Source organism: Rattus rattus, chromosome 7 (genome assembly GCF_011064425.1).
Source record: "Rattus rattus isolate New Zealand chromosome 7, Rrattus_CSIRO_v1, whole genome shotgun sequence".
In the NCBI taxonomy this organism is placed as follows: Eukaryota; Metazoa; Chordata; class Mammalia; order Rodentia; family Muridae; genus Rattus; species Rattus rattus.
The window spans coordinates 25371906-25399335 of record NC_046160.1 but is presented as its reverse complement, the minus strand read 5'-3'; the positions used below and the strand labels follow the sequence as shown (position 1 = coordinate 25399335).

The following is a 27430-nucleotide window of genomic DNA, read 5'->3' as shown; positions in this document are numbered from 1 at the left end:
CTCTGTACAGAACTTACCTGTCTCTGACTGCCAGCCTGTTAAATTAACAGGCTTTCTGGGGTCCAGTTTTAGTTTCAAGCCATGTATTTAACAACATGTTGATGTTGTTAAAGGCAAGTTTTATCACAATGGGCAGGAATAAAAGTATTCCCAGGACAAGAAGGGCTAGCATGATCAAGCTATATATGCCATTGTTGAAGCTTGACCACAATGGAATACTGACCTCAGGCCACAAATAATTTTATCAGCATTATCTGCAGAATCAAAGCTCAGCAGAGTAGCATTCTTTAAATTCACATTCTCACTATACAAAGTTAAAACATCCGGAGAGCTGTTAGAATTGTGCCAAACACCCTGCAAGTGTCTTTGAACTTTTTCCCAATTACAGTGACTGTCATTATAAATTTTAGAAGTAACACAAATCCATTGGTATTTGGCATGACACTCAAGATGGCTCCTTACTCTTAAACTCTGAACCTCCTCTCCAATAATTTGAATAGTATCGTAAAGAGCATCAATCCGTTGTTCCAAACGCCTATCTAAATCCTCTTGAATACTCAGAACACTAGTAACATCTTTTGCTAACTGATCAACAAAAGTAGTTGTCTTAACTTCTTGTGTCAAAGCAATTGCAGAAGCAGTGATGCTGGCTATTAATGTAATCAAAGTCACTGTACCAGCAATGATCAGACCCGCAACCCTCTTGCTTCTGCTTAAAGCCCGACACACTTCTGATACCTGCAAGCACTTTTTTTTTCTTTCAGAATACCAAGGTGTAATACTCATAGGCAATAAAATAGGAGCTGGTTGGTAATCCACCATAACTGACATGCCAGGTTTCAATGCACTAACACAATTAGAAAGTGTACAATCGGGGTTGGGGATTTGGCTCAGTGGTAGAGCGCTTGCCTAGGAAGCGCAAGATCCTGGGTTCGGTCCCCAGCCCCGAAAAAAAAAAAAAAAAGAAAAAAAAAAAAAAGAAAGTGTACAATCAATACAACTTACATTAAAAACTGTCGAAGAAACAAAAGTAATTTTAACATGACCAATTAATAAAATATTAGGAGCTTTAACACATGCACTAACACTTGTTTGAAATCCAGATCCTGTCCCAATTTTATCTGCTGCAAATGTAACTTCATATAAGGTAGTTGTCAGTTTTCAAATATGTCTGAAAATGTCTAGAACCAGCTTTCCAAATGAAGACTGTCATTTCCTTTTTTCCAATATTGGATTGATTTCTAGACCAGTTCATGACAAATCAGAATAGTTGGTTACATTAAAGGAAAAAGAAGGGTCATTATAATTTCTCTATTTGATTAATTTTTTAAGGGCAGTTTCTGCAGTCTCCAGGTTCTCTGTTCCACAAGGTCTAAAAGCTTGAGGCAAGGCAGCTTGTCCAATCTGGGACAAGCAAAGGTGGGTCAGAAACATATGTCCAAAACAGGTTCCTAGTCACCATTGTCAGGGCACTCAGCAAGCTCGCAGTCAGCATTTGTCTTAGGGTTGTACTGCTGTGAACAGATACCATGACCAAGGCAAGTCTTATAAAGGTCTGGGTTACAGGTTCAGAGGTTATCATCAAGGCGGGAGCATGGGAAAGTCCAGGTAGGCATGGTGCTGGAGTTCTACATCTTCATCTGAAGGCTGCTGGTGGTAGACTTACTTCCAGGAAGCCAGGGTGAAGGTCTTAAGCCCATGCTCAAAGTGACACACCCACTCCAATAAGGCTACACATCCTACTAGTGCCACTCCCTGGACCCAGCATATACAAACCATCATAGCATTGTTTTTTGCTTCAGCATTAGCATGTCTCACTAGTCAGTCTGGCAGCTAGCATGCTCCTTCAGCATCCTGCAGAATAAACACAAACATACTTTCATCTCCATGTTAATATCTGATCGGGATCATGCCATATGCCAGTAAGTGGATCCTTCCACTTCACCTAGGCATAAGTGTGCCCAGTTGTAGGGTGCCATAGACACTCGCAGAGACTTTCTTGGCATCCAAATTTTAAAATAAAAAGAGCATGATTTACATAAATTTATGGTGTATGGGGATATAATTCCCCCTTTTTTATTTTATGAAGATATTGTTTTAAAGTTCCTTGGGCCTGTTCCATAATACCTTGTCCTAGAGGATTATAAGGCATCCCACTAATATGGGAAATATTAAATTATCTACAGAACATCTCAAATGCTTGACTGCAATAGCCAGTCTGATTTATCTGTTTTAATCTGATTTGGAAAACCCAGCATGGAAAAACAACGTAGGCAATGAGTAATTACAATTTTAGTTGCTTCTGCTGTTGCTACTAGAAAGCCTGAAAAGTGTCAATAGTCATATGTACATATTTTAATTTTCCAAAGTCAGAAATATGGGTAACATCCATTTGCCATAATTGATTAGGTATGAGTCCTTGAGGATTAACACCATTATGTGGTACAGGAAGAAGCCGAGGACATTCAGGACAAGTCTTTACAATTTGACTTGCACATTCTCTAGCAATACCAAGTTACTGTCTCCAGCTATTACTGTTCTGATGATGTAAAGAATGAGATTGTTTGGCTAATTGTTCCTGTGTAGGCCCTATAATCTGCCTCGTATACAAATCTGCTGTGGCATTGCCCTCACTCAGGGGTCCAGGCAATCCAGTGTGAGCTTTTAAATATCCTATAAAGTTAGGAACAGTACATTCTCTTAAATTGAGTTGTATTTGCATAAATAATTGCAAATTTTGAGAATTAGCAGTATCTAAAAAAAGGAACAGTTTCAAGCAATTATAGACCATAAGGTATATATTGGCTATCAATATACAAATTAAAAGCTTGATTTTTTAGCATTTCAAAAACAATTATTTGTGCTGAAGCAGGGGGAAACTCAAGAGAATGAACATATGAGCCAGTGACATATGCTGCCTTCCCATTAGATGAGCTGTCTGTAAATACAGTAAGCACATTCTCTATGGGCTGCATCCATAAATTTATAGGGAATGCAATAGCATGTATAGAAGCAAATTGTAACAACTTATCTTTTGGATAATGATTATCAATTTTTCCTGAAAAGTTTGCACATGCAGTAGGCCAAATATCAGTATTCTGCAGTAGCCAGTTTAATTGCTGTTTGAAATAAGGGACAAATATTTCATCAGGTTCTTTCCCAAAATACTTTCATGATTCTATCCTACAATTCTGTATTAACACAACAACAGCTTCATAATAGGGTGTTAAAACTTGGAAATGAAAAAAGATGAATCCACATTAATGGTCCCTTTTGACAAAGAACTTCTGTGGGCAGATGAGAAGTAGCAAGGATGCAAACAGCCAACAACTGATCATAGTCTACATGATGTATCTGCTGTTGACTAATAACTTCCTCTACTTTCTGCAAAGCCATCTGTCCCTTATCAGTTCATTGTCGAGGGGAACTGGGATTTGCATCCTTTTTGAGAATATCAACCAGAGGTTTACGTTCTCCTGTGGCAAGCTTAAGATGAAGTGTTAGTCAATTAACATCTCCTAACAGCTTTTTGAAAATCATTTAAAGTGAGTAAATTATCTTCTCTTAATTGAATTTTCTGTGCCAATTTGTTTAGGATATAACTGATGTTCCAAATATTGAAATGGATATTGTCTTTCAATGTTTTCTGGAGCAACAACTACTCCCCAAAATTTTAAAGCTCATTGTATAAGAGCAAAGGCTGTAGTAAAACTCCTTCAGAGGATCAGCTAATAAAATAACATCCATATTGTGAATAATGTACTCTTTGAAGGATTCAAAGTCCTAACTTCTTATATTGAAGCAGAGAATTATTTCTTTTTACATAATATAGGGCTATTAGCCATTCCTTGAGGCAAAACTTTCCAATGATATTGCTTAATGGGTTCTTTAAAATTACACACATGCTCACTAAATGAAAACTTCCAATAGTCACAGGGTGCAAAGGAACAGTATAAAAGAAATCCTCCAAATCCATAATAATTCTCTATGCATTTCCTGGAATGGCAGCTGGAGTAGGCAAGCCAGGCTGCAATGCCCCAAAGTCCAATAACCTCATCAACCCTTTGCAAACCCTGCAACACTCTCCACTTGCCCAACTCCTCCTAAGTACAATGTGTGAGTTAGAATCCTGAGCCTGGGATCCAATTTCGAACTGTAGCCAATGGAACAGTGGCAGTTTAACCACAATCTTCAACTTTCTCTTGCAACACCAGAGGACAACTACAACTTTGGAAAGTAAAACTCAACCTCCAACAAACAATCCAGTCTCTCCAAAATCAACACCAAGTACATCACCCCCATGCGCCAAAGTTTGGCCGCCAGTAACTACACACGAATGCACAATGGTGCAGCCTCCAATACCTCACCAAAGAGATGCTGCCAAGTTACTGTAAAAGATAAATCCTGCCTTTTATAAGTCTGGTTTCTTGGATAAGAATTACATAAAACATTACCAATTTAAAGGTGTCTTTAGAGACCCGTTTCCCTGTGTAGGCTCCAACCCTGAGCCACCGGCTTTATGCTAACTTTCTGTTACCAGTGTTACAAAATTTTCATCATATCCAACAACTTATAAACCAATAATCTATAACCAAGACATATACAGCATAACTTTTAAAACCAGTCAGAAACAAAAATGAAGTGGATACACACATCTTATATATTTAGACCAGACAAACTTTACTTTTTCTAGCTGTAATTTCAAGAGAGCAGCACCCACCCAATAATCACAGTCACAGAGATTTTTCTAGGAAAAACAGCCATCAGCTCCCTTTCCATAGAAGCTGAGAAGCTGCTGGCCCCTTTAAGAGCAGCTTGTGCAGACAATCGGCTTGCAGCAAGGCTTCTCCAACTGTGCTAGACTCCTAGTTACAGGGGCAGGGCTGCAAAGGCCAATCGCGACTGCTTTTTATTTCTTTTTGAAGAGCTGAAACTAAATCAAGGGTGAATGTCCAGCAGATAAAGTTTTGACCAATTCTTTTTCCTTTTAAACATGAAACAGAGCAATATTCAAACAATGAAGCAAAAACACAGACATGGACAGATTGGTGTACCAAGGATACACAGGGAGAACTAGATGTGCCAAAGGGACCCAGATATCCTACCTAAGGGACCCAGGACCAGAACTGAGCATCCCCCAGTGGGAGCCAGAGAGGAAGGAGGACGTCTCCTGACCTCCTCCAGTCCCTAAGAGCGCTCTGGAACAGCTTACATTCATTTCCTTCTCTTTGGCCAAAGCATCCCCCGGAGAGTCCGGGAGGACTGCTTTTCTCGAACCCAATCTCTCTCATGTCTAGGGTGTAAACTATCTCTAGTCAGGGTCCAAAGACTAAAAGTATCTATGAGGATTATCTTCATGTCTTTAGATTTTAGCATACACTAAACACATACACAAAAAAATATTTTACCATTACCTTGTCCCTTTTTACAAGGTTTATCACTGCTGGCCCAAATCATCTTTTACTTTTCTTTGCGCCTGCTTCCAGTTCCCTCCGCGTCCTTCTCTGTATCCTGCTTACTGGAGCTCCAATGTTGAGGCGACATCTGAGCAAGTGTGGGCCCCCAGGGAATTTCCCCTCCCCACAACCTGGTATATCAAGTCTCTGAGAGGCTAGGCATATTTTCTCCCACTGAGGCCAGACAAGGCAGCCCAGCTACAAGAACATATCCTATGTACAGGCAACAGGTTTTGGGATAGCCCTGCTCCAGTTGTTCGAGACCCACATAAAGACCAAACTGCACATCTGCTACATGTGTGCAGGGAGGCCTAGGTCTAGCCCGTGTATGTTCTTTGGATGGTGATTCAGTCTTCTAAGAGCTCCCAAGGGTCCAGCTTAGCTTACTCTGTTGGTCTTCTTGTGGAGTTCCTATCTCCTCAGGGCCCACATTCTTTCCTCCTGTTTCTCAAGCTCCAGCCATTGTTTGTCTGTAGGTCTCTGCATCTGTCTGAGTCAGCTGTCCTCTGAGAGGCAGTGCTAGACTCCTGTCTGCAGCATTACAGTATCATTAATGGTGTCAGGGATTGGTGCTGGCCCATGGAATGGGTCTTAAGTTAGGCCAGTTATTGGTTGACCATTTCTTCAGTCTCTGCTCCACCCAGCCCCACCCTTACCCTATTCCTGCATTTCTTGTAGACAGGATAAATTTTGGGTTGAAAGTTTTGTGGGTGAGTTGGTGTCCTTATTCTCCACTGGAGTTCCTGTCTGGCTATAGGAGGTGTCTTCTTCAGGTTCCATATCTCCAATGCTAAGTCACAGCTAGGGCCACCCCCATTGATTCTTAGGCGCTTCCCTTATCCCAAGTTTCTATCTGGTTCTAGGGATGCCCCCCATCTCCCCAATTTTGTCAGTTGCAGATTTCCAGTCATTCTCATGGCCATCTGTTCAATCTCCTGAGACAGGATCTTATTATGTTATTCTTCCTAGCTTGGAACTTGCTGTATAGACCAGATTGGCCTCAGGTTCACAGAGCTCTGACTGCTTCTGCATCTGGAGTGCTAGGATTAAAGGAAGACCCCACCACCACATACACACAACTTCTTGATCTTTTTTGTAAATCATGTAAGACTTATCTTCACACATTTAAAGTATAACAGTTCCAAAAAGACTAAAATCAAGTATATTGTAATATTCAGCTATAGTTAGCAACATTTAGCTTTTAATTTAATGTCCCAGAGGAGCAATGAAGTGGGAAGATGGATTAGTCTAGAGGTAGAGGAGTTTGCTAGGTTGGGTGTTGTACTTGAGTCATCCTGATATCATGTTATTTGAAGCCATAGGATAATCTGAGTTTGAGTGTCAAGAAGGGCTGAGGGCTAGATTCTGTGAGAGGAATCAGCTCTGGCCAGAGTGGCTTCAAGGACTGGCTCCCCTTAGCCAATGGACTCTCTGGTCCTGTAAGCACTTTACCCCTATGGCACACTCAACTCCTTTCTTTTGTCACTTTCCAAAGGTTATGACAGTCACATATCCTGATTCTTGATCCGTGCAAGGGCCCACTGAAGACAGCTGCTTTAGAGGAAGTTACCAGCCAGCAGGCATCCTTCCGAGAAGGACCAAGGAAGACACTTCAGAACCATTCAGTTCTTATCTGCAACAAACTCTCAATTTTTAGTTCATTGTCCCTGATGATTAAGAAATGATAGCACCCAAGGTATATTTTCTTCTGAAGTTAAGTATCATCGAAGGATCCAATAAAAACGGTACTTTTACTGGATGCCTGTCTCAATTCATTGTGACTAAGTTATTCTTTCTGCCCAGGCCCCACTGAAACTGAGCCTCAAGATAGTAATTGTAGCCTTTCTGTCTCCATCTGTGCCCAGAGGTTTATCCCACAGACCCTCCAGACCCAAAGTCTGCCTAGGGAGAGCTGGTCTCCCAGGAGTACTCTCATTCCTAAGCCCACAAGCGAGACTCTACTTCTGCTCCACTGTCTAAAGAGAGACCAGACCCTCCAGGAGCGCACAGGGCACAGGAACTATGGAGCAGCCTGGGACAGGATCCTTTCAGTCTCCATCTGCTCCCAGAGCTAAGGCTGTCCCACAGCTCTCCAGACCCAAAGCCTGCCCAGAGAGAGCTGGTCTCCCAGGAGTGCTCTCACTCCTAAACTCACAGGCCCACAGAAGGGACAAGTTCCAGTCAGAGATAGCAAGACCAACTGACATCAGAGATAACCAGATGGCTAGAGGCAAGCAAAAGAACCTAAGCGACAGAAAGCAATACTACTTGGCATCATCAGAACCCAGAACTCCTACCACAGCAAATACTGAATATCCCAATACACCGGAAAAGCAAGATTTGGATTTAAAATCACATCTCATGATGATGATAGAGGACTTTAAGAAGGACATAAATAACTTCCTTAAAGAAATACAGGACAGCACAGGTAAACAAGTAGAAGCCCTTAACAAGGAAACATAAAATCCCTTAAAGAATTACAGGAAAACACAACCATCCAGGATCTAAAAATGGAAATAGAAACAATAAAGAAATCACAAAGAGAGACAACCCTGGAGATAGAAAACCTAGGAAAGAGATTAGGAGTCATAGATGCAAGCATCACTGACAGAATATAAGATACTGGAGAGAAAATCTCAGGGACAGAAGATACCAAAGAAAACATTGACACAATAGTCAAAGAAAATGCAAAATGCAAAAAGCAAAACATCCAGGAAATCCAGGACACAATGAGAAGATCAAACCTAAAGATAATAGGTATAGAAGAGAGCTAAGATTCCCAACTTTAAAGGGCCAGTAAATATCTTTAACAAAATTATAGAAGAAAATTTCCCTAACCCTAAGAAAGAAATGCCCATGAACATTCAAGAAGCCTACATAACTCCAAATATCTTGGATCAGAAAAGATATTCCTCCCGTCACGTAATAGTCAAAACACCGAATGCACAAAACAAATATTAAAAGCAGTAAGAAGAAAAGGTCAAGTAACATATAAAGGCAGACCTATCAGAATTACACCAGACTTCTTAACAGAGACTACAAAAGCTAGAAGATCCTGGACAGATCTCATACAGACCATAAGAGAACACAAATGCATAGTCACAAATAATATAAAATACCTTGGTGTGATTCTAACCAAGCAAGTGAAAGATCTGTATGACAAGAACTTCAAGTCTCTGAAGAAAGAAATCGAAGATCTCAGAAAATGAAAAGATCTCCAACGCTCATGGATTGACAGGATTAATATAGTAAAAATGGCCATCTTGTTGAAAGCAATCTACAGATTCAGTGCAATCCCCATCAAAATTCCAACTTAATTCTTCATAGAGTTAGAAAGAGCAATTTGCAAATTCATTTGAAATAACAAAAACCCAGCATAGTGAAAACTATCCTCAACAATAAAATTTGGGGGAATCACCACCCCTTACCTCAAGCTGTATATAGAGCAATTGTGATAAAAACTGCATGATATTGGTACAGAGGCACACAGGTAGATCAATGGAATAGAATTGAAGACTCAGAAATGAACTCACATGCCTATGGTCACTTGATCTTTGACAAAGGAGCTAAAACCAGTGGGAAAAAAAGACAGCATTTTCAACAAATGGTGTTGGTTCACCTGGTGATCAGCCTGTAGAAGAATGCAAATTGGCCCATTCTTATCCCCTTGTACAAAGCTCAAGTCCAAGGTTTTATGTGGATCAAGGACCTCTACATAAAACCAGATATACTGAATCTAATAGAAGAGAACGTGGGGAAGAGCCTTGAACACATGGGCACAGGGGAAAATTTCCTAAACAGAACACCAATGGCTTATGCTCTAAGATCAAGAATTGACAAATGGGACTTCATAAAATTGCAAAGCTTCTGTAAAGCAAAGGACACTGTCAATAGACAAAATGGCAACAACAGATTGGGAAAAGATCTTTATCAATCCTACATCGAATAGAGAGCTAATATCCAATATATTCAAAGAACTCAAGTTAGACTCTAGAGAGACAAATAACCCTATTAAAAATGGGGTATAGAGCTAAACAATTATCAGCTGAGGAATATCAAATGGCTGAGAAGCACCTAAAGAAATGTTGAACATCCTTAGTCATCAGGGAAATGCAAATCAAAACAACCCTGAGATTCTACCTTACACCAGTCAGAATGGCTAAGATCAAAAGCCAGGTGACAGCAGATGCTGGTGAGGATGTAGAGAAAGAGGAATACTACTCCATTGTTGATGGGATTGCAAGTTGGTACAATAATTCTGGAAATCAGCCTGGTGGTACCTCAGAAAATTGGACATAGTACTACCTGAGGACCCAGCTATACCACTCCTGGGCATATACCCAAAAGATGCTCCAATGTGTAACAAGGACACATGCTCCACTATGTTCATAGCAGACTTATTTATAATAGCAAGAAGCTAGAAAGTACACAGATGTCCTTCAACAGAGGGATGGATACAGAAAATGTGGTACATCTCCACAATGGAGCAACCACTCAGCTATTAAAAACAATGACTACATGAAATTTCTTAGGCAAATGCTGAAACTAGAAAATATCATCCTGAGTGAGGTAACCCAGTCACAAAAGAACATACATGGTATGCACTCACTGATGAGTGGATATTAGCTCAAAAGCTCAGAATATTCAAGAAACAATTCACAGACCATATGAAGCTCAAGAAGAAGGAAGATCAAAATGTGGATAATTCAGTCATTAGAAGAAGGAACAAAATACTCACAGGAGGAAATACAGGGACACAGAATGAGGCAGGAACTGAAGGAAAGGTCATCCAGAGACTGCCTCACCTGGGGGTCCATCCCATATGCAGCCACCAACCTCAGTCACTATTGCTGATGCCAAGAGGTGCTTGTTGACAGGAGCTGGATATGGATGTCTCCTGATACAGATTAAGATGCTTGCAGCTAACCATTGGACTGAGCACAGGCACTGCAATGGAGTAATTAGAAAAAGGAGTTGAAGGGGTTTGCAACCTTATAGGAAGAACAATAATATTAACCAACCAGACTTCCCAGAGCTCCCAGGGACTAAACTGCCAACCAAAGAGTACACATAGAGGGAACCATGGCTCCAGCTGCATATGTAGCAGAGGATGACCTTGTCTGGCATCAATAGGAGGAGAAGCCCTTGGTCCTGTGAAGGCTCGTTTCCCCAGTTTAGGGGAATGCCAGGGGTTGAGGTGGGAGTTGGAGCATCTTCATAGAAGCAGGGGGAGGGGTGTTGGAAGAGGGGGAAAGGGGATAACACTTAAAATGTAAATACATAAAATATCTAATAAAAATAAATTAAAAAAAGATAGTGATTGTACTGTCTCACTCCATATTCATTATCTGCCTTATTCCCCAACAGTTATCCAGTCTCTTAAAAATCTTTCAATCTACACATGGTTCCAGGTGAAAACTCAATAAAAAAAACTTAAAATATTGTGAGACATTTCAGAAAAATGCATACAAATAGAGGTAATTATAGGAGAAACCCTCATCCAATTTCAATAATGAAAACACAATCTGTCTTGCTTTACCTATTGCTACACAGTTCTCAGACACAACAGAATGTAGAAGTAGTTCTTCCATGTTTCCAAAGATGGGCTTTCCAGATGGTGGAGAGTAGACTCCTTTTCCTTTCCCTGTCCTTGGATGGGAATAGCAATTCCAAATACTTCTCAGATATTTCCTTTGAAAGAATCTCTTCCTGGTTGTACATGACTGTAATCCCCCTACCCCTCTGGAGGCTGATGCAGGAGAATTCCAAGTTCCAGGTCAGCCTCTGGGTACATAGGCTTAAAATGAAGTATGAAAGGTTGTGGACAACTACCACACAGAACGCGATACTGTTACATTGTATATTTTACCATATTTAATATCTGTCAGGTGTTACGATTTGCTGTCAGGACTCATTAAATACTACATTTGTACTTACAATTTTGAAATTATTTTATAACAGTAACTACTAATAAACTTCAACCAGTGACTCTGACATCCCACATACCTATAAGCTGAGGGGAAATGCCTCCGAAAGGCGAGGAGAGAGGCTAAGTTTAAAGAGTGTTCTAGTTTTCTGTGGATTCGCCATTCTTTCTCCTTTCCAGGGACGTTGGTGTCGCAGGGCAACTAGACCGCGTGGCCTTGCTTTGTACACTCACCGACTGAGGCTGAGACACCACCCACCGGAACTGGCTGTTCACGCAATGTGAACAGGGCAGCAACCAGCGGGAGAGTAGGTCAGCCCTGAGGCAACCTGGGAGGCCTGTAGGCCTGAGGTGATCAGTGACCCTCACATGAGCGTCCAACTGTTGGGAGGGGAAGCCTGTGTCCTGCTGTGACCAGCGAACAGCGCTGGGAGCATCCGTCTGAGAGGAGGCCTGCGGGCCTGAAGTAACCAGTCAGCAGCGCAGGAGTAACCATCGGGGGAGGCTTGTGGGACCTAAGGTGGAGCCACCAGCGCAAGAGCTTCCGTCTGAGGCCTAAGGTAGACTGACTTCCTTACCCACTCACCAGTCCAGGAACATCCTTTGGAGGGGAAGCCTGCAGCCTGAGGCAGCCATCCCTCCCTGCCTTGAGCCTCACCCTCAGCGTCGGGCTATGCAACCAGTAATGTCTGCTTCTGTCCCAGGATAGCGAGGGAGGGTCTCTAGGACACAAGAAAGAAGGGCATCCAAACCTAGTTCCGAGTCCCTAAGGCCATGCTTTTCCCACATTGACTAACTAAGTCTCCTCAGTTTTTCTTGTTCAGGGATTCTACTACTTATGGCTGACACAAAATCTTCCATCTGTAATGAACATTTCAGTGTGGAGAAACTAAAGGAATGGCCAGAGCCAGAGTCTGTTTCTCTAATGCAGGTAACATAGCACAGCTTTTTTTTTTTTGGGGGGGGGTCCTTTTCCTTCCTTCCTTCCTTCCTTTTCATGAGAAGCAAGCTAATTTTATCTGAGGCCAAGTGATAACTCCTTTTGTGGGTCCACTGTCAAGATTGACATGGGGCTCACTAGAGTGAAAGTACTTCAAGGCCTCTTGATTTTCTTTTTGAGGCATCTTTCAATGGGACACAAAATCCCTTGAATTTAGGACCAATTTGGCCTCAACCACATGTATATTTCTAATATTTCATGGCTCAGATTAGGTATGTTGAAGGACCCAGGAAATGCCTGGGTACAAATTTGACCAAAAGCCATCCTGAACTACAGGATGGCTGCCAGGTAGGTAGCCTAGGTAGGTAAGTGTGACAGCCCAGAACTTGCCCTTTTGCTTTAGTTTTACAGGATTCTACAGTTTGCCTCATTGTAAAGAAAACTCTTGAGAATTTTTCTTGCCCCTTTTGCCATGGTGACAATAAGAATTGTGAAATACGAGTTTAATATTTTTGCATTTGTGAGCAGTGGATTTCATTGAAGCTGCTATGAATCATTAACATGTCTATATTTTCTGAAAAAAGTTCAAAGAATGACTTATCAATAACAGATTATCTAGATCTCTTTTTAAAAATTAAACTATATTTATCTGAATGTGTGTATATGCAAAAGGCAAACACATGGGGACAGGAGGCTAGAAGACAGTTTTCAGGAGTCGCTTCTCTTAGACCAAGTGGGTCCCAGAGATTGAACCCAGGGGGTCAGGCATGGTGGCAAGCACCTTTACTGGCTGACCCATCTCGACAGCTTCTCACCACCACCACCACCACCACCACCGTCGCTATTACTGCTTTATAGTGGACCTGGCTGGTCTGGAATTTGCTATGCAGACTAGGCTAACCTAGGCTAACGTAGAACTTTTGGAGATCCGGGCTCTGCCCCCAGAGTGGTAGGAGTGAAGCTATGTGCTATCCTTCCAGCTAACTGTTTTCATAGAGAGAGTTGTTGGCCAAGATTGTATATTACATGTGTTCATTTCCTATAATCTTACTAAGAAGGCTAAACCACGTGATAAGAATAGCACTGACACTTACCAGCATATGTGTTTGTGCTTCTCTAATAGTGATTATTGTGTGTTTATAGTATAGTATCGGGGGTTTTGTTTTACATTCGTTTTCTCCTTTGCCATCTTAAGATAATTCTGACTAGGCTTTAAAGTAAAGTTGTACATATTCTAGAACTTACATTGGGGAATGTCCAATGAGTCGATCAGATAGCACTTTGGATTTCATATGAGCACAAATTATGGGTGTAGAAATGCGACTCTCCTTCTGAGACTTCTTTTCTTTACAGAGGTTGTGCCTGAGTTAGGATTTAGTTGGTCTTGGTGCGTTCAGCGAGGCAGGACTGAAGGAGGAGTCACAGTTGAATAACAACATTTTAAGAATTTCTAAGAGTTTTCACAAGGGGCTGTTATTTTAGGTAACAGTGTCTGTCCTCTAGACTCCGGATTTGCATGGCCTTTCCAGTTGTTCCTCTTTTAGCATTTCAGTAGGAAAACTGCTGAGCTGCTCACGGTGATGACAAAACACAAAACACCGTAGTGAGCGTTTGGTACATTGATGTTCTCAGACTTGTAATGCAAACGTCGAGCTTCTGCACAGCTCTGAGGCTCTGGGCCAATTTCCCTGAGTTGAGTTTTCTACTTTTCTGAGTTGAGCTCTAAATTGAACTTTCTGAGTTCTGCTGTTTGTTTTCTGAGACAGAGCCTCGTGTAACCCAGGCTGGCCTTTAACACTACCACACCTATTTTGTGCCATTTTAGGGCTTGAACTGAGAGCTTAGAAGGCTTCATGTCTGCCAGGCAAACATCCCACCAACTGAACCACACCCTCAGCCCTTGAGGTTTTGATGTACGAAGAGACCTGGCAGAAGGCAACGCTTCAAGGGGCTCCTAAGAGATACTTATAAGAATGTCTGAGAGAGAGAGAGCTCATTTTATGTAAAAGTGTGCGTTAGTGCAGGTGCCTACAGAGGCCAGCGGCCAGAGGTGTTGGATTCCATGGAGCTAGAGTTCCAGCAGCTGTGAGCTGAGCTGCCGGACGCAGGTGCAGGGATTCAGATCTGGTGCCTGAGCAGTTTGTGCTTACAACTGAGCTATCTCTCCAGCCCCAGCTTCTCGGAACATTAATAAAGTACAATTTAATGATATAATTAGTCTAGGTGGAGGACAGAAAAATGAGTAGGGGTTTATATGAAGTGAGAGTGAGTACTAGGTTGTGGGTTCATGGAGAATAGGATTTAAATCTTTCCACAGTAACAAGTTAAAACTATGTTTTTAGATACAGGCATTAGATTTGTACTAGCGATATTGGAATATCGCCCTGGGATTTGTCATTCTGATGGTTCCTTCAGAACTTTTGACCTACCCTTCAATTTTGATTTTAGGAATTAGCTAGAGAAGACATCGACGAAGCCGTGCATGCAATCTTGTTTAGGGAGAACTACATTGTGAAGGTAAGCTCTGGCTTCACTCTGTCCTGAGGGGCTGCTGCGACGCCAAGCGGCCTGGCCGAGAGCTGCGGCTGCCATGCTCTGCTGGGAAGATGAAAAGCTTCCAAGTGGGAACATGTGTTTGCTCAGAGACTCAGGGGCTCTCTCACAGGGGCCGTCCATACTGAGGGTCTGTGCTAGAGCTGTGCATGGTGGCAGGCAGTGCTCACCTCTGGGTGTCCAGGAAGCAAAGCGGAAGGAAGGGATGCAGGGGCCAGAGTCTCAATCTGCCAGCCCCGCCCCTAAAGTGTCCATCACCCCATAGCCTCACCACCCGGAAACCCAGCCCGCACGTGAGACTCGGACACGGTAACACTTAGTTGTGATGGTCTGCCGGAGACTCACCTGCAGGCAAATGACGCACCTCAGTTCACAGCTTGAAGCCATGGAGCACTGAGAATCTCCTTGTGGGGTCACTGAAATGTCCCTGATGCCCTTGAGAAGTCTGAGTGACTGTTTTAGCTGCTCCCCGTTTTGGTCTTGTACTAAACAGAGCATTTTTTTCTACCAAAACTTGCCTCTTTTCCTTACTTTCCCATTTTGTATTGGACTATATAAAACCACCAGCAATTAATTAGTATTTAAGGGTAATGACCAGTTAAGTGATTAATAATCTCTATGGGATTAACAAGCTTTAAAGGAGTTAATTTTCATCTAAAAGGTTGAAATTTACTATTATAATAATTCCTTGGCATTTTATTGTGTCATAAATTACATTCTCTCTCAATAGTTTATTGATTACACTGAGAGAGAGTGCTGGGCTAGGCAGTAACTAGTCTCTTGCCCTAACTTCTCACCTGCATGTCAGAGCAGCAGAGGCAGAGTGGTACGGGCAAGTGTAGTGACTTGCTCGGTTGCTGACTTGAAGCTGCTCTTCCCATCCAGGCACAGACCTTGTGGCAGCGAATCTTAGATATGGAATGTGTGACTGGGTAACATTTTGAAAATTGTAGAAAGAAATAAGAATTTGGTGAGTTAGGAAAATCTAATTTGGTTTATGAGTTGGATAACAGTTCAAGCCGAAGGTGCAGAGAGATTTAGAATTTTCCATATTTTCTTCCTGTCCTGTGTTCTTTCTGAAGTTTGTTCTGCAGTTCAGTCACTTGATGGAAGGAGTAGGCAGAAGGGATCGTAGAACTTAGGAGCGGGTGTTTCCTCCCTCACTAAGAAAATGGTAATAAGTGAAAATGTTTGTAATTTGTCTTTTTCTATTACATTGTTAGAGGTTGGATACATATTTACAGCACGAGGCTGTCTTTAAGGAAAGAAGGAAAGAGATGCTGCATAAGAAATGGGTTGAAAATGTGGCACAACCTCTTCAGCAGAGAATCATAGAAAAGTTATTTTCATATAGAAGACCTGGAAAAAGTCAAGTGAAATACGAATACTGCTCAAAGCACACAAATGAGCCGGTACTGGGTTTTATCATTTCCTTTACTTAACTATGATGTTCCTGTTTTCCCTTCTCTCCGTTGTTCTCTTCTGCTGTCCTCACGTGTGCCCGATGCTGCTCACAGCTCCAGGCATTAGGTCCACAGTGGAGGTAGAAGAGGAAGGTGATGGTGCCTGAGACTGTATCCTGCTGCTTTGGTCCAGAAGCACAGAGTCTCCGCACTGCCCAGGCTGACCTTTCAGCTCTGCTTACCAGGCTGGGGTCAACGGCAAGTCCCAGTTCTGAGCAGGGCCCGGAGAGTGTGTGGGAGAGGGGGATGGCACGGCCATGCAGTCAGGTGACCACTAAGCTTAGGGACAGACAGTTCTTTCTTTGTTGTGACTTTATAGAAGTACAGCATCCCAGCGTCTGGCTTTAAAATTGTTTTCCACTTTGAGGTCAGGAATTTATGTCCCTGTTTGCAGTAACAAATTTAACTCTGCTGGCTCCAAGTGTGTCCCACAGGACCTTTGCTCCTTGGTATTTACAAGAAACATGGAAGAGTGTAGGTAGAGTGTTAGAGACATAACTTCAGAAAATATGCATCGGATATTAATTCCTAAATGTCTTAAGAGCTGGAACTGCGGAAGTAATCCAAGTGTCTTGAAATGAAAGCATGGGATCTTTTAGGAGTGGAGAAGATCGAATGAGCCTTCTTCCTGAGGCTTATCTTATGGGAGGACACCCACCTCTTTTAATGGCCTCTGAGCCTCCCATACCCCAATACTCTTATGCTCCTTACCCTGCTCTTCTCGCCACGTTAAGAGTGGTGGGTGGTGTTCCAAGGAGGACTTCTCCCTCCCAGGACTGGTTAGGACACTGTCTGTGCTCCTAGAGGGATGAGTGGAGCCTCTCATAACCAAGCTACCATTGGTGGCACTGGTCTGTTCTGCACTGAGAAACCATGAGGGCAGAGCTTGGCCTTGGTGTAGCACGGACTGGCTGAGCAAATATTGACCGATGTAGTGATTCACTGCAGAGGGCGGTGTCTTCCGTGTGGGTAGGCCTGTCTCTGATTAGCATTTACCCTCAGTGGAACATCCCCACCACCGGAGGCAGGCTCATCATGGTGCTGTGGGCTGACATCATTCCTAAGTCTTGGCTTTGGTGTTGTAAGGTCACACTCCTGCACTTAGGTCCAGATTTAAACTCTCACCAGAAACTATAGTGGGGACCTCAAAGAGTCTCTCTCTCTCTTTTCTTTCTGTAGACCAAACCATCTCCATTGTGTGAATGTCTGTTTCAAAAACAGCAAGAGCTCAGAGAAGCAAAGGGACCCAGTTACCACCGTGGCAGAGGTGCTTTGCGACCAACCAGAGGCTGCATTGCAGACACAGCTAAGTGTCAAACAGTCCCCCCCAAGAGCACCGGACTAGTTTTTAAAGAGTTTGATTTTGCTCCTGTCTTCCTATAGGAAAACAGCCTGGCACACAAAAAGAAGCCAAAGAAACTGAGAAGGGTCTCCTCTTCACCAGATCACCCCAGTTCCCGCTCAGGTCCCATTGCACCGTTCCCAGAGACAGGCAGAGACTTCATGCACGATTCATGCAGAATAAGCCTTGTGGCAGAAACAAGTACAAGGGAGCTGGGTAAGCCAGCTAGCAGGGAGGGGTAGGGGTGAGCTGTGGGGTGGGTGGAAGGGGAGCTCCAGAAGGATCCAGAAAGAGAATAAAAGGGAGCCCAGAGGAGGGAAGGGGCATGGTAAACTGCTGGTGGCCACTAGGCTCCGGTGGTAGAGTCAATGTATTTTTAAGTGTGTATAGCAAAGTAGTTTTTGGAAACCACTGTGATTTTTCACATTAACATAGGAAGAGTCATAATGGTTTCACTAAATGTAAAAAATTAATATAATTAAAAATCTAGTCACAATCCCCAAATTAGCACAGTTTAAGGAGATAGAAATGAACTTACTTAATTTTCAGTAGAGTTCTATAAATTGTAGAGATCATGGCAAAACAAAGTTTTCCCTATGAGCTTATGAACCAAAGAAACTCACTCTTGCTAGTTCAGCTTGGAGCCAGAGATCTTCATTAATAAGACAAGGGAAAGAAATAAAAGGTTAAAAAAATGGAAAACAGTAAATAAATCCCCTTGTATTTAACAGATAATACTCTACATAGAAAAACTCAGAAGTCTATAAATAATTGTTTTTTTTTTTTTGAGACACGATTTCTCTGTGCAGCCCTGGCTATTCTGAAATATAAATAAAATATTAAAAGTAAAAGAATCCTAGAGGAGTATTGACAGTTGATGACTTTTTCTTACTATTTATTTAATGTATATGAGTACACTGTAGCTGTCCTCAGACACACTAGAAGAGGGCATCAGATCCCATTACAGATGGTTGTGAGCCACCATGTGGTTGCTGGGATTTGAACTCAGGACCTCTGGAAGAGCAGTCAGTGCTCTAACCACTGAGCCACCTCTCCAGCCCGGTTGATGATTTTAGGGAAGGAGAGTAAGTTCTTCCTGAGGGCGTGGCCCTTGGTAGGTTGACCATGCTCCACTGGATAACCCCACCCCTCACGAGTATATGGGCAGCACACATCAGACTTAGTGGGTTATTTAAGGAAAAAAAGGACATTAAGTTGGGAGTGGGTGAGGGATGAAGAATGAATCTGGGAGGAGCTAAGGGAGGTGTTGTAGTAAAAATATAAAAGATAACAAAATATGGTTGTCTCTTACCCCACTTAGGTCCAGCATCTCAGTGCCCCAAGATATCTGCTGGATATCTTAATTCTCAGTCAGCAAAGTGTCTCACCCCCTCTGCTCCATCCCATATCACACCGCCAAAAGCCTCTCTCTGAACCCGGCAGCAATCTCTCTACCTATCTAGTTCCCAAGGCAGGTTTCCATGCCAGAAACGCACATCCCAACTCTGGCGGCCCAGACCAGCCACTGCACACTTTCTTACACTTAAATCGCTACATGAAAGAACACGCAACACAAGAACCTTTGGCCCAGTTGATAAGATATAATTGCCCACCTAAACATACAAAGCCCAATATACATTCATCCCTTAAAAACATTTGTAACATACAGTGTGGAATCTTAACATCACCCGCCATATTGTCCTGCCACGGCTTCTCTCCCTCTCCCTCCTGTCTCTTCCTCCTTTCCATTCCAGTCTCCTCCTCTTCCTTCAAACTTCTCTCCCGCCCATCCTTCCTTCTCATCCAATGACAGGCCTCCTTCTGTCTTGTACCTGCCTCACCTGTGACATCATCCCACAGGGAGGAGTAAGGGGTGACGTGATCAAAGTGCATTGTATAGATACATGTATGAGATTCTCAATTAATTAAAGTATTAAAACTAATAAAGTTTAGAAATGATTATCAAGTACAAAGTCAATTTACAAATCATTTTTATTTCTCTATATCTAGCCAGAAAATTAAAGTATGTGTAATAGTAACAAAGTAAGAATACCTTTGACTATTCCCAGCACCACATACATGAAGCATACATGGCACTTACTGGTATGTGGGACCTGAAAATGCTTTGTACTGAGGACTTTGTTAGGACTGGCTTTGCCCACAGACTAGTATTTGGAGACAATTCTCACTGTTAGGGAAGTAAGGCTGTGTGGAAAGGTGCTCTTCCAAAGGACCCAAGTTCAAATCCCAGCACCCACATGGTAGTTCACATCTGTCCATAACTACCGCTCTCGTCTGACCTCCATGGGTACTGCATACATGTGATACACATAGAGGCAACACATAGAAGTGAGTGGATCTCAAAGACAAACAAACAAACAAGCACTCCCTCCTGCAAGTCTCTCCCTCTCTGGCACTGCTCCATAGCTGTCCAGTGACTTCACAGTCAGGAGCAGTCCAAGGAGATGTCTGGTTCTTTCTGGTTGTTGCAGTAGACACACTCGGCAAAGCTTACCCCCTGCATGGAAGCACACATTCACTTTCCCCCTTTGTGCTGAGGCAGGGTTTTGCATTATAGCATAGCCTGGCCTTACGCTCTCCACCCCAGCTCTGCTTCTCGAGTGCTGGGTTACAGGTGGCCACCCTTTACTTCTCTATCCTGCATCCCTAGAAAGAGCAGCGCTGCTTCATTCCATCCCCTGCCCTTGCGCTCAGTTTCTTTCACCGTTAAGACCATTTTTATTTAAACACTAACAATTACAGAATTTCTCTGCGAGGAGGCTTTCTCTTACTGTCCTCTCTCCATGCTCCCTCTCAGCTCCTCAGTCTTCGAGGTCACACTCTGCTAGCCTACCTTTATTCTGGCCTTTTCCACTTAAAAGGTTGAAGGACCACTTCCCAAAGGAAAACTCATCAGTGGCTTCCTATAACCCTCAGAGTGGAGTTTGGACCTTACAGCCAAAGAAGCCTAGACAGATCCCTTTTCCTTAAAGTACAGAAATACGTATTAGTCACACAACTCTGGGTTAAATCAACTGGTTACAATTCTCTTGTATGCCAGGCTATCATGTGTTTTGTTCCTTCATTGCCTGCTATGTTTTTTTTTTTTAAATTGGATAGTTTTTTATTTATGTTTCAAATGTTATCCCCTTTCCCAGTTTCCCATCCATAAACCCCTATCCCATCCCCTCTCCCCCTTCTTCTCTGAGGGTGCTCCCCCACCCAACCACCCATCCTTTCCCGCCTCCCCACCCTGACACTCCCCTACATTGGGTGGTCCATCCTTGGCAGGACCAAGGGCTTCTCTTCCCATTGGTGCCCAACAAGGCCATCCTCTGCTGCATATGCAGCTGGAGCCATGGGTCAGTCCATGTATAGTCTTTGGATGGTGGTTTAGTTCCTGGGAGCTCTGGTTGGTTGATATTGTTGTTCTTATGGGGTAACTCCTCCATTAGGGACCCTGTTCTCCATTCAATGGTCGGCTGTGAGCATCTGCCTCTGTATTTGTCATGCTCTGGCAGAGCCTCTCAGGAAACAGCTACATCAGGCTCCTGTCAGCATGCACTTCTTGGCATCAGTAATATTGTCTGGGTTTCTTGGACCAGTAACATAGCTGGTCGCCTGCTATGTTAACACAGGCAAATGTAATGACCCCTCATCAAGCAGACCTTGAGTGCTGGATGCTGTGGTAATTTCTTGCTCCAATAAGCCCATATAAAGAGCATGTAATATAGCTACTATATTCATAAGTTAAATGTTTCTGTTGAGCAGATCTATCATTATATTGATTTACTCCCCAACTATGAGACCTCTTGTTACTTGTGGCTTCTCCAGGCCATGTGGTTCTGTTCTATCTTCCTTCCCCCTCCTCTTCCTCCATTCTCTGAGACTTCCTGTCCCATCTTTCCCCTCCACTGCCCAGCCACAGGCTCTAGCCTTTATTTGACCAGTCAGAATGGGGAGAAGGTTCAGTGAGGTCATCTGAGGATGTGACCCACTCCTCATTAGGAGCAGCCCCTCCTAATTAACATCAAATACAGACAGCAGTAGGGCAACCCACAACAGCTGGGCTGTGTCCTATTTCCAGTGGATAGGCAAGGAACAAATTCTTATGAGACAGATAAGGAACAAGGAAAGAGCAGGTTTATCTCCTTAGTAGGGATAGGCAAATTCTGAGAGGACATGTCCAGAGGGAGCCTTATTTAGTGAAAGAAAGAACTTAGAGTGAAACACTAGCCTAACCAGGGACAGTTGATTGCAAAAAGCAGAATCTTTGTCAAGTAAAACAGTGGAGAAGGCAGGGCACAGTAGAGAGCCCCCTTATGTAATCAGCAAGAAGCCAGGCTAATTGAGGACCACGGCCCCTGTCCTCTCCTCCTTGAGGCTGTGCTGCTCACCATCGCTTCTCCTTGATGAGCTGCTTCATTCCTGTTCTCTCTGCCTTGTGCCTGTGCTGCCAAGGAGACAGATGTGCAGCTCTCCCTGGCTTCCTGGTCTGAATAGCCACAGGCTGCCTGATGGCTCCCTTCCAAGCCTGGTCTCAGGACTGACTGCAGCCTCAGCCCCAGCTGGAGAAAGTTCTCACGACTCAGCTGGTTCCCCTGTGGCACTCGGCTGACCAAAGGTTTATTTAGCCCATAGTTTGGAAGGATAAAGTTTGCAATCAAGGAGCCTCAATTGTTTTGGGTCTCTGATAGGGTAGCATCGTAGGATTAGGCTGCTCAGGAAACAGGGAGAGAGAGAAAGGAAGAGACCAGGGTTCCACAGCCCCTCTCACCCCCAGACACCTCCTACTCTAACCTCGTCCTTTAAAGGTCCACAGCATCCCTATATAAACCGTTAGGGAACATTATCCCAAGCAGAGCAGATGGACAGGCACCAGTGATGTCTAGCCAGCCCTTTCTTTTTACAAAATGAACATCATGTTCATTCAATAACGTTTGATGGTGGAGTTGTTTGTGCCCAGTTGAGATGATTTTTCTTCTCTTTTTCCTCAGTTCTGAAAAGGTCATCTATGCGTTAAAGCCCCATCTGCCTAAGGAGGAGAAGAAGACTGTTAATCGAAGCCAGCTTGGTTTTGAAAGGCAGTTCCGTGCCTCAAAGCTCAGCCAGCAGAACAAAGGGGCTGAAAAGAAGAGCCTGGTAAGCTGAGGCCTGGGAGTGGGGCCGCAATACCCACTAAGCAGGGAGCACCAGTGCCAGCCTGGCAAAGCCCTCCCTCTCAGAGGAGACGGTAGCCAAAGTGAGGAGTGGAAGGGCGGAGGCACAGGGAGCGCTCACTTCCTGCAGTGAGGTGGTGGGACGCCTGGAGTTCAACTCCTTTGTCTAAGCAGGGAGGAGACCGGAAACAGCCTAGGTGGGTCCCTGAGCCCCCGCAAGTGCTGATCTCTCTTTACAAGGTGAGGGCCAAGAAGACTGGCCAGAGCTGGTTCACCAGTAACTTCACTCTCCTCTTTCCCACCCTTTGTCCTCTGACAGTTTCCTGCCATTCCCTACTCAGTACACTGAAAACAGATCAAACGTTGTTTTGCTCATAGTAGCCGGGCACGATGGTGCACACCTGCGATTCTGGCAGGAGGAGAAAGAAAACTCCTACACCAGCATCTGGAGAGATGAATTAGCCGTTAAGAACACTGGCTGCTCTTTCTGACGACCCAGGATGATTCCCAGCACCCACATAGGGACTAACAACTTTCCAGTTCCAGGAGATCTGACGCCCTCTTCTGGCCTCCGTGCATACTGCATGTGCATAGTGCACGAACACACACACAGGCAAAACACCCATACATACAAGATAACACCCATACACATAAGATAACACCCATACACATAAAATAACACCCATACACATAAGATAACACCCATACACATAAAATAACACCCATACACATAAAATAACATTTTTAAAAATGGAAAAGAATTTGAGGTCAGCCTGGATACATAGCAAGACTCTTATCTTAAAACACTACCCAAGCAGCAACAAAAACTGTTCTTAATTAAGTTATAATAGGAAATTTAATAAGGAAGCTTATGGGAAGGGATGGAGACACAGTGAGCTCTTAAGAATTCTTAAAAAGGAATGTTCTCAGCACAGATTTTGCATACAGGGCTAACAATTGCACAGGCTCCTGGCCTCTTTCTCTCCCCCTTCTCCTCCCTGAAGCCTGCAGTTTAGAGCCCTGGGACTGCAGCACACAGCACACAGCGGATGTCTCTTCTACAGGCTGCTCCTGTCTCCTCTGCCTCATGCTGAAAGCCAGAACGGGTCCCTCTCCAGCTTGAACCTCAGAAATTGTTACATTAACTTTATTTTTGAGTATTTCATACACATATACAATGAAACATCATATCTACCCCATAGTTTTCCCAACTCCCCCTCCCAAACCACTCTCAACATAGCCCCTTCCCAAATTCATGTCATTATGGTCTACTTCTCCTTGGATAACCTGCTAACTTCGGTTAGCGCTGCCCATATACCTAAGGCTGTGGGGCCACCCACACTGTGGGGAACCTACTACTGCAGCACATTAGAGCAAAGAAGACTCTCCCTTCCTCAGCAGCTATAAACTGCCAATAGCCCCTCAGTGAGGCATGGGGTCTTGTGATCACCACCATCCCACCAGCTCTGCCAGAGTTCTTGCTGGACTAATTCACTGTTGTGACTTCATGACGGCCATAGCCTTGCTAAGTTGTAGCATTGCTCTCCACTATGATACACACACATACACACACGCATGCACACACACGCATGCACACACACACACATATACACACACGCATGCACACACACACACACGCACACACGCACGCACGTACTCTTTTGTGTATTTATATCTAGATCTATATATAGTCTATGAAGCCCTGGCTATCCTGGAACTCCTTATGTAGACTGGCCTCAAACTCATAGCAATTCACCTGCCTCTGCCTCTCTGGTGCTGTGACACTATTCCTTGCTCTCAGATTCTACCCTTCCTCTTCCTCAGTGTCCCAAGCCTTGATGGTGGTTGGTGGGGCATTGAGAATGGTGCCCCGTGTAGGGCTGGGCATACAAATCTCTAGTCTCAGCAGGTAATCAGATGTTTTGTGACTCAACCTATACTCAGCTGTGATATTCTTAGGTCTCTTTAGAAACAAAGTCTCCCTTCAGGCAGATCCAATCTTGAGATATTGAGACAGGACATTGTTATCTACAGAGCTCACACTCAACAACTGTGTTACCAAGTTACACAGAAATAGCAAAAGCCCTCCTGATGCTTATGCTTTAGTTTTTTGCATTGGGCCTTGGCCTGTGATCCTCAGTCATTGTGGTCCTCTCTCTACAAGCTGGACATGGCTGCTGGGATGGGAGTTTATGTATACATCCTACTGTCTGTGTGTCTGTCTGTCCCCATCTGTCTTCACTCTCCACTCTCCTCTTTGCTGTGTAGATGCTTTTTCCTTTGATACAGTTCATGTGTCTTAGGCCCCAATGTGGATTCTACATCATGGTAGAGGAGGCTCCCTGCTGTCACTGTAAGATAAGAAAACTGGAGAGAGTGTTTTCTCTTTTAATCATTCCGCTGAGCCATCTCTCCAGCCCGAGAGTGTTTTAGATGCAGGTCTCATTTCTGTCCAGATGCCAGTAGTCAGTAGATTTGCAGGCCAGCAGGCTGTCCCCCTTTAGCACCTTGGGGTCTTTGCCATCTTCAGTACCTGGCTTCTGAGTACTCATCCTGCAAACGTTTTTATGTGGGACAGGACAGAAGGCAGTAAGTTCTTTTCTCAGGACCCAGTCACATGGCTGTCTCTAACTGTAGGGTGCAAAGGTGCTGAGGAAGGCAGTCCCTGGAGGGACTGAACGCATTGAGGGGATTGCCCTGGGGACAGCTAGTTACTTCTGCATACCATAAAGGCGTGTGGAGATGAAGAAATGGAAGGCTTATCACCTCACAGAGGTGAGGCAAGCAGACTGGCCAGGAACCTGTCTGAAAGGGAAGGAGGGCTAGGTGTGAGGATAGGTCTGCAGGGTCCTTCCTCTCATGGGGTCTGCTTAACTGACACACAGCCCCTTTCTTCTGTGAACAGGCTTTAGGGACCCGAGCACAGAGACCACACTCCTGGGCGGCAGCAGACAGTCCGCAGGGGACGCCACTTGTGGGAAGAAGAGTGATGACAGCCGAGATCCTGGGGAAGCATCTGGCCTCCTTGCAGCAGGCATCCAGGTCAGGCCTCCAGTGGTCACAGAGCTCCACCCCTTCACCTCTTACATGCAACTGAAAACACTGCTGGCGTAGCTTCTCTCTAGGTAGGAAGCTATGGCAGGGAGTATCCAAACAATAGCAGCTAGAGTTTAGGTTCTGGCTGTCATCTAGGAGGTCTGTGTGGTGTTTTTGTTTCATTGAAACACTCAACAGCAAGACAACTGTATCATCTCCCAGTATTTGCTGCTCAAAAGGGCTCTGTGCTGGCTTCGGGGCAGTCCCCAGCTCAAAGGTATGAGGGGTTTATTCAAGTTCAGTCCACTCCAGCAGGAGTGTGAGGGCGCACTCTCCTCACAGATACTCAGGAATGGCAGTGGGAGTCAAATCTGCATGTTGCCTCTGTGGGCACTGAAGGGGTTTGACAGGAACTCCTCACCAAGGGGAGACTTGTAGTTGTGTGAGGGCTATCTGCTTCCTGGTGACAGGAGGAGTCTCCTCATGTCCTCTAGAAAGCTGGGCTTACATTTCATTGGGAAGAGAACTTGACCTCCTCAGAGGCAGATCTGGGTCACTGGGTGAAGAAGACAACTGGAGTTGCTCGCTGTACCCTCTCTAGTCATCAAAGTCATAGGACTCAGATTCTGAGCGCTCCTGAGTCCTAAATCTAAGGTATCCTGATTGTTGGGCGATAGGGACTCAGTACTACTCACACTTACTCCTAGTGAGGACTAAAGTCCCCACAGTTCTGGGAAGCGTAGGAGTGAGGCTGTGTAGCTGTGTGAGTGACCTCAGAGCACTAACCTGGCCGGGTTGTCGTGTCCTACTCCACACAGGGCTGTCTACAGCAACTCGCCCTGATGTCGGCTGCATCTTCAGAACCAACAGACACGCTCCCCGAACCCAGGAAGGCTGGCGCTGGCTCGCCCAACAGGCTGTGCCTGCTTCTTCAGAGCTCCTGGAGATAAGCAGGATGCTGGTTGTTTCGGTTTTGTGTACCAAGTAAAGGCTCTTTTCTGGGGTGCTGGGGTCAGTATCTGGATCAGTAAGGGATGGGTCTTTAAAAGCGATCTCAATACACTGAATTGTATCCTCAGTTGATTCAGCCATGATTATAGTTAAATAAAAGTGGGGCGAATGGAAGAGTCTGGGTTACTCTCTGAGCTGCTTGGAAAAGGTCTGTTGCCTCAGCAGTCCACGTGATCCTCTCAAAGCGTGAGGAGTTTGTGTTCAAAAACTAGTTAAATATTTTTAAAAATCATCTTTCAGTATTCAAAAGCCAAGCTAGCAGTGAGGCTATGGCTCTGACAGGACAGGATGTGATCTGGATACTAAGAGCAACAGATACAGATAGTCCTGACCTTTGCCCTTTGCCCTTCCTGGTGGGTCACCCCTTTGGTTCAGGTGGGTCAAGCACAGCTCCTGTGCACTTCACCCACCCGCAAAAGCCACCAGTGAAACCAAGTCCCAGAAAACCGACAGAAACGCCCACCAAGCCCTGGGCAAGCTCACAGGAGGGTCAAGCAGATCTCTTGGCCCCACCTTACACCTTACATCCCGCCAGCTTCATTGT

The 27430-nt window shown here is 44.2% G+C and overlaps 2 protein-coding genes across 4 annotated transcripts in view; both read left to right on the top strand.

The window, feature by feature from the left end:
• Positions 1 to 7143, top strand: part of Fam228b (family with sequence similarity 228 member B) — a 31652-nt gene extending 24509 nt beyond the window's left edge. For all 3 annotated transcript variants that reach the window (XM_032909170.1, XM_032909169.1, XM_032909168.1), the window contains one exon: positions 6952 to 7143. In XM_032909170.1, the coding sequence (XP_032765061.1) occupies positions 6952 to 6958 (7 nt within the window). In that variant the 3' untranslated portion in view covers positions 6959 to 7143. The remainder of the gene's footprint in view (positions 1 to 6951) is intronic.
• Positions 7144 to 11690: 4547 nt separating this feature from the next.
• Fam228a (family with sequence similarity 228 member A) lies at positions 11691 to 27000 on the top strand. Its single transcript, XM_032909172.1, has 9 exons — positions 11691 to 11942; positions 12207 to 12313; positions 14771 to 14839; positions 16099 to 16287; positions 17518 to 17605; positions 17722 to 17896; positions 22678 to 22822; positions 25745 to 25881; positions 26694 to 27000. The coding sequence occupies exons 2-9, from the start codon at positions 12221 to 12223 to the stop codon at positions 26716 to 26718; spliced, it is 921 nt and encodes a 306-aa protein (XP_032765063.1). The 5' UTR covers positions 11691 to 11942; positions 12207 to 12220; the 3' UTR covers positions 26719 to 27000.
• The last annotated feature ends 430 nt before the right edge of the window (positions 27001 to 27430 follow it).

What these genes read in the sequence shown, in the direction of transcription:
- Fam228a (XM_032909172.1), top strand. Translation starts at nt 12,221, where the DNA reads ATGGCTGACACAAAATCTTCCATCTGTAATGAACATTTCAGTGTGGAG. An exon ending in CAAAGCACACAAATGAGCCG is followed by an intron (nt 16,288 to 17,517) that starts GTACTGGGTTTT and finishes TTCTTTCTGTAG; the next exon opens with ACCAAACCATCTCCATTGTG. An exon ending in CAGTTACCACCGTGGCAGAG is followed by an intron (nt 17,606 to 17,721) that starts GTGCTTTGCGAC and finishes GTCTTCCTATAG; the next exon opens with GAAAACAGCCTGGCACACAA.